Below are 7653 nucleotides of genomic sequence, written 5' to 3' on the forward strand. Positions count from 1 at the left end.
TATTTGAAAACTGATTATTACATAAACAAAATTATAAAAGAAGAAGCAGAACACAAGATACACATGTTACAAATACCTATCACCAAAATAAAAGGTCTAATACGCATTATGTGAATGCGTATCTCAATTTAATAATTTTTTATTATTTTTTTCAATTTTTTTTATACAAATTACTCATTTTTAAAATGCGTATTAATAATATCCAATTTAGAAATATATATTAGACTAGTATTTTTGATCAAAATTTTTAAAAGTTGTATTTTTGTCACAAACTCTAAAAAAAAAATTTTTTGTATTTTTTTCAACTAAAGGTGAGTGAACAAAATTAATGTGGCCACATTCAAAAATCAAAAGTGAGTGCCTTGATGATACTCAAAACTCTAAATCTTGTTCTGTTACACTATCGAGGTTCAAGAACCGTTATAGTCAATTGATTAGATGAAGAATCTGGATCATGAAATGTTCTCTCCATGAAAAATCCAGGTTGTTTAGGATGAGGTAGTGCAATATTACTGCTCAACATTAAAACCACATGAGACATGCAAGGTCTGTCCACTGGATGTTGTTGAACACACAGTAATCCGATTTGGATAACTCGAAACACTTCGACATGATTACATGACTCCAAGATTGCCTCATCAAGAAGTCCCAGAAGCTTGTCTTCTTTGTAACTTCTCCATGCCTAAAGAGATGATATGTAATTTTAACAGAAGTTTGTCTGCAGCATACAAGTATGGTAATAGTTATCATAGGCTCATAGGTACTTACATGTCCAAGAAGATTAAGGCTATGATCACTGTGAATGAATGATCTGTTCTTCTTTCCACTTACTATCTCTATCACCAAAACGCCAAAGCTATAGACATCAGACTTAGTTGAGAATATACCGTCTATAGCATACTCCGGGGGCATGTAACCACTGCAAGAGCCAAGGGACAAAAAATGAAATTTATATCAGTCTTGCAGAAGGGAGTCAAAATCTTGGTATTGTACTAGTGTTTCATAAATTCGTACTATGTCCCAACAACCCTTGTTGTATTTGCTTGAGTTTGATTTCCTCCAAAACTTCTCGCCATGCCAAAATCTGAAATTTTTGGATTCATCTCTTGATCGAGTAGGACATTACTTGTTTTGAGATCTCTGTGGATTATTCTTAGTTTGGAGTCTTGGTGAAGATAGAGAAGTCCCCTGGCAATGCCATTTATTATGTTGTAGCGCTTTGGCCAATCCATTGATCTGCTAGCTTCTTCATCTGTTCAACTGATTTTTAGTTAATTCACATAGCTCTACATTTGAATCATGTACAGATAAATACCGCATTCATGAGTTTAATTCTATTCGATCATAGAAGATCTTGGGTTCGAAACATTTGATAATTATTTAGTTTTACTGAAACTTCTCGTTTCCCAGAATTTTCTGAGCAATGTGATTAGATGCAGTATAGAAACAAATTAAAATTTAACGCTGGACCATCCGAATTATAATATAACTTCTTTGTGGACGTAAAATAGAGTAAAATTGTAATGGAATAGATAGACCTGGTACTTGCTCTTAGAAATAGGACATGGACATATAATTCCAATGCGATAATCCTCGCAGAAAAGCCACTTTGCTTATGGGGGTAGCATTATAACTAACTTCACTTCATTGATGCTATTAAAGACATGTAAATGTGTCAAAATTTATAAGAAGGCCATACCGAAGATACAGGAATCCAGACATCTGTTAGGCAAGTATTCGTATATCAGCATCCTTTCCCCTTTGTCAACGCAGCATCCAAGAAGTGATACTAGATTTCTATGTTGTAGCTTGGCAATACATGAAACTTCATTCATAAACTCATCTACTCCTTGTCTTGAATCCTTTGCCAGCCTCTTCACAGCTATTGCTTGTCCATCAGTCAGTAAGCCCTGAAATATGTAAAATTGACCTCGTGATGGTTCCAGGTTCTGCAGTAGTGACTTCTTCTATATGTGAATCACCGTGAAATCATATCTTGTTTTTGGGATCACAGATATATGTGTATCTTCTTTTGTAAGTCCAAATTACAGTGATAGTTATGCTCATTAGTTAATGTGTAATCGTTATATATATAACCCGATCTTAGAAATAATGCGTGTTATTCTACTTCTTGAGGTTAGATTGCATAGAGAAAGTTATAGATATGGTGGCACAACACGGGGTGCTTAGCAGGAAACATGAAAAGGTTCTCATGAAATCAAATTATGCTTAGTTTGTGTCAGTGTAGTCACCTTGTAAACAGGTCCGAATCCACCTTCTCCAAGTTTATTAAGGTCGGAAAAGTTGTTTGTGGCATTTGCAATTTCTGTGAAATCAAATAGTGGCACTTTGAAATCTTCCCCCTCAATTTTGTTCAAGGCTACCATTTCTGAATTAAATTTTATCCTTCCTGTAAATCAAAAATTGCAGTTTAAGCTCATCATTAGCAAGTACTGAATACAGGAGTGTGACGAGTGTCAGTATAGATTTCTTGACAACATTTACCTCTTTTCTTCTGAATTCTCATCCTCAGTAAATGCAGCAGCAGGAAAAGTAGAGCTGTTGCTAATATGGCAAGTACTATCACAATTGCCTTTGTAACTCTGGAACTCTTACTTTCCATTCCAAAATCTAAAATTTGGGGGAAATGAAGAAGTTAATCCAGAAACGTAAGAAATCTGTAAATAATCTTGGACTTGGTTCAAAGTGATAATGTAGATGTATACTCACCGAAGTCAGATGACATTTTCACGTAGATATCTTCCCCATCTGTGTAATACTTGATATCCATCAGCTCACCAAACCATAAGATGCATCCACTTCCACCTTCTCTAATATCTGCATTCGTGTAAGCTGTACAAGAGCAGTTCTTTAAGCACAAACTCTCACATTCATCAAGGTTCATGCTCAAATCATACCATGAAATTCGCGTATCTGGCAATTTCACACCTGAAAATTTCACAAAACTCTCTCTACCCCCACAACTCATTGGACTTCTGCGGACACACCCATCAGAGTAAGCTCCTGCCTTCCACTTTTCACTATATTTCGGAACAAATCCTTTCAAACATTCACATCTCGGATAGTTATTAGGATTACAACCTCCATATGCTCCACAGAATCCATAAAGATCACATTTGTCCATATGCAGAGTAGTATAAACTACCCAATCTTGATTCCTGTGACTCCATATCATAATAGTTGATTCACCATCTGGATTCAACACATACCTCGAGATAGGAGTATTGTCATCTGCAAGTTCATACCTAAAATAAATTTCCTTCTCATTAAAAACAAATTCATCTACATAAAATCCAAACATTTTAGTCTTGGAGTTACCACTAAACCATAAACCAACCCAGGGTCCAGCTCTAGCCCATAACACCGGACCTTTCCACAGAAGTAACTGCGGAAAGCCATTAGTATCCATCTTGTGAGTAAAATTACCCGGAGCTGGATCATCAACGCTTCTCCACGGTGTCAAGCACCTATCAATACCATTCACCAAATCTACTCCAAACTTCATTCCTGGTAACTGAGTATCTACAGGATAATCAAAACTCTGCCACAAATAATTCTCCGAATCTCTATCAACTGCATCTCTTAAAACAAGATTTCCATCATCTAATAACTGTACCACAGGACTCTCAATCGCGGATTTTCTTGAAACAGATGTCCACAGTATTTTACCATCACTGCTAGTAACTACCATAGATCCCTTACTATTGAACATTACAACACCTGAAGTGTTGTTAAGTGGTGTCTCTCTATTAGCAACCCATACTAGTGTCGATTTCGACATCATGTACCATATACCAAGGTACCTGTTTGTGGAGCTTCCTGGACTGAAAAAACCAAGCTCGAACTTCCTACCTGCTGATACTATTGTGTTACCATCTGTAATGGTTTGGTTTGCTCTGATAGTATCTACTGCAGAAGATGTGTACATGTTTGAAAAAAGAATACAACTATTCAGAATAATGGTGATGCATATGGATTGCTTTTTGTTCAACATGATTAAGGCCTCACTGCTTTCTAGAGGAGCTACAATACTTTGAATACCCTTCCTTGGAGCATCTCCGCTCCAAACAAATTAACTAAAATAGTTAGCTAAAATAATAGTATAAATTAATGATTAGTTAAAATTTGTCAAACATATAAGATATTATAGTAGTTATAATGGTTACCTATATTTTAAAAATAATATTTTATTATTATTGTGAAAATGAAATGGGTGATAAAGCATATATTTATACTTGGAGAGAGAAGAAAAGAAGATAGAAAGAATGAGTGATGAGTTGGATGTCTTTTAGAGAATATCAGGATAATTATAATTATACCTGACACAGTGGTTGAAATGACATTTTTTGAAGTAGATAGCTATATTTTCCTGCCATGTTGGACAACATAGGTTGGAAATGATCTTGCTGAGTTTTCCAAAAACAAGCTGCTCTTCAATGAAGTTAGTCATTTTGTTCAGAACATGGTGGTACTGGCAGATGAATATCAGATTATAAGTGTGTAAACAACAAATAGCACAGTTCAATCTTGATTCTCAGCCTGTAGATGAAAATCAGAGTAAGTGGCCAATGTTTCAAAGTTGGTGGCTGAAGCCGAATTATTGAATTATATATTAAAGGGCGTTGGATAAAAAAAAATAATAAAGTTCGAAAAAAAGTTGTCCAAAATGACCTTTCAAGAAAAGAGGAGAGAGTTTGTCCAGCAACATGATACAATTAGTAGTATATGATTGCTTCAATGTAGCGTGGCGAAAGCATGTGACTGAAAGCGAAACTCTTAAAAAATTGTTTTAGGATCACGCATATCTATATTGAAAAATAAAATATGAGGTGGTTGTACGTTAAAAATGTACCTGGGATGTTTTATTGAAAAATAAAAAATATGTGGTGATTGTATATTAAAAAGGTAATTGAGATATTTTTTAAGAGTGACGTTAGATAACCAAACCAGTTTTCAAATTTTTTTATATAAGATTATTTTTAATATTACATAATTTTTTTAATTTAATTTGAAGTAAAAAATTTAAATTAGGAAACTTATTTATTTGAAATTTTATTAATATAATTCAATAATACTTATTAATATATACATAGGTGTATAACTTAGTGATACAATAGTTTAAAAATAATATAATGATTGAATTTTATATTTTTATTAATATTTATAGGTGCGTTAACGAAAGAGTATTATATTTAATTAAAAGGTAAATTTTAGCTAAAATCAATAGTATACGAATTGTCATTAGTATGTTAACCGACTAAATTCAACTAGTTATATTCAGATTTATTTTAGTTTAATGTGTTTAAACCCGACTCAATGGTAAAATTTTATGTATTAATGACAAAAAAAATATGTTAGTTTGAAGCCTGTTATATGAACCAAGTCTAGCTAATTATCCTTATTATTATGATTGAAATTTATATTTTTTATTAATATTTACAGGTGTGTTAACGAAAGAGTATCATATTTAATTAAAAGGTTAATTTTATCTTAGATCAATACTATATGAATTGTCATTAATATGTTAACCGACTAATTATATTCAGATTTATTTTAGTTAAATATGTTAAAATAGGAATCAATGGTAAAATTTTATGTGTCAGTGACAAAAAATAATGTTAGATTGAGACATGTTATATCAACCAAATTCAGCTAATTATACTTACTATTTTGTTTAATTTTATTTTATCCTCTAGTGATTATTATTTTATTTTAGAACGAATGGATAATATATATTATTTTGTATTATTTTGATGACATTATATCGACCTCACGAATTTCATTTCAAAATTTTATTTTGTTATATTCCGATCCAATTTGATAATATTTTTAGAAATATTCTCTTATTACAATTACATAAAAGAAGAAGTTAAGAACTTCTTTCGTCTATGTTTAGCCCGATTCTTCAAATTCAACTAACTATATATAGTTTTTTAAAAAAAATATTTAAAATTAGATCAATAGTATAATGTTGTTCAACCCGACCAGGTAAATTTTATTTGTTATAGTCCGGTCCAATAATATAATATTTTTAGTCGGTTCAATAATATTTATTATTTTATTTTAGCCCGATTCTTCAAATCCAACTAACTATATGTAGTTTTTTTAAATTTTTATTTAAAATAGATCAATAGTATAATTTTGTTCAACCTGGGTGAATTTTATTTATTATTTTATTTTATCGAAAATCATTAGATATATTATAATTCTGTTATGAATATTTATTTATTTTTGAGAGTGTTTTGTTTTAAATATTATTGATATGGATAGATTATATATTCTAAAGACACATTAAATATCGCATTAATTACACTTGGGCTTCTTGTCTAAAAGTCCAATACAGACCTATCTGGTCCGAATTCATAGCAGACTCAAAACGGCCCATGTAGACAAGGCCCACTAGCTGAGGTCGTCAAGGTCCACGAACACAAGTTGTTCACGGACTAGGCCTAATACGGCTAGAAGAGCAGATGCGTGTGATCTAAACGGACTCAAAGTCCTACACATAAGGTTTTGGAGCTCCTTCCTCAATAGAAATCCTAATCACCATCTAAGTTGGAGACTTGTCCACCAAGTCTCCCAACAGAAGTCTAACCATAGACTCACCTATATATAAAGGGCTCTACCCCTCAACCTAGAACTACGTTTTTGGCTTGATTCTCTACAACACAGAGATACATAGGCATCTTGCAAGGACCGATAGTCCCGAACACAAGAGCAGCCATTAAAGCTCAAAACTCACCAACCCTAGCATTAAATACTAAAGTACTCAGATTTTTATTCCACAACATTTGGCGTCGTCTGTGGGAAGACTACAACAACCATGGTGAATACACGGAGTAGAAACAATAGTGGAACAGACACTCATGTTCCACCGCGAGCAATCACATTAGTAGTGGAAGTACCACCACACTCAACTTATGCCTCCACCCAAGGAGGAACCCTGGTAGGGGCAACCGAGGCTCAGCCACAAGGGACGAATCCCCCGGCTCCTCAAGGGACGAATCCCCAACTTCAGCAGCTACATGCACCTGTGAACTCTCAACCCCTTGGGTATGAGTACTCGACAATTGTGACTACTAACCCCCCCCCCTTACGGGATGCCTCTATACCCCGAATTTGGAGGGAGTGGACACTTTAATTGGAGTGAAGCACAAGGGATAACGTCCCAATACATACGTGGCTTGCCTTCTATTCCGGAGGATCAAGAATTTTCTGGACCTTATACTGAAAGAGACTCCGAGTTATCGGATGATGATGTTGCTCCAAGAAGGAGACGTGCTAACAAGGAGCCGATGGCTGATATTGAACAATGCTCCAGGACCACTCAAGGGTGAATCCCCAAGATGTTCAAAAGAGAATGAGGGCTCATGAAGCTGAGATCCAAAGGCTAAAGCGTGACCTGGAGACACATCTGGCCCCAAGACCCCCAGTCGCTCCAAGGCGGAGAAATCCTCCTCCAATCATAGGCCTAGATGGTCCAATACCAATAAGGGCAGTTGCCCCAAGGGCTGATCCAAGTGATCTTATGCCCTTAGGAGATCCTGATGATCCAAACCCACCATTCACTGATGAGATAATGAATGCTCACATCTCCAGGAAGTTTAAGATGCTCACATCAAAGCATATGAT

The 7653-nt window shown here is 34.5% G+C and overlaps 1 protein-coding gene across 3 annotated transcripts; it reads right to left on the minus strand.

Annotated features, from left to right (window-relative positions):
- Positions 1 to 343: 343 nt before the first annotated feature.
- On the minus strand, positions 344 to 4597 carry LOC141707185 (G-type lectin S-receptor-like serine/threonine-protein kinase At4g27290). 3 transcript variants are annotated; one of them, XM_074510221.1, is made up of 8 exons: positions 4341 to 4597; positions 2731 to 3930; positions 2506 to 2631; positions 2253 to 2410; positions 1700 to 1910; positions 1015 to 1252; positions 769 to 919; positions 344 to 682 (listed from the first exon to the last, which is right to left on the minus strand). In XM_074510221.1, exons 2-8 carry the CDS (start codon positions 3803 to 3805, stop codon positions 401 to 403), a joined length of 2241 nt encoding a protein of 746 aa, XP_074366322.1. In that variant the 5' UTR covers positions 3806 to 3930; positions 4341 to 4597; the 3' UTR covers positions 344 to 400. The 3 variants fall into 3 exon arrangements, with proteins under 3 accessions (XP_074366322.1, XP_074366321.1, XP_074366320.1); XM_074510220.1 differs by lacking the exon at positions 4341 to 4597 and having other exon boundaries at positions 2731 to 3252; positions 3340 to 4194; XM_074510219.1 differs by lacking the exon at positions 4341 to 4597 and having other exon boundaries at positions 2731 to 4194.
- Between the last annotated feature and the right edge of the window lie 3056 nt (positions 4598 to 7653).

Source organism: Apium graveolens, chromosome 2 (assembly GCF_009905375.1).
Source record: "Apium graveolens cultivar Ventura chromosome 2, ASM990537v1, whole genome shotgun sequence".
In the NCBI taxonomy this organism is placed as follows: domain Eukaryota; kingdom Viridiplantae; phylum Streptophyta; class Magnoliopsida; order Apiales; family Apiaceae; genus Apium; species Apium graveolens.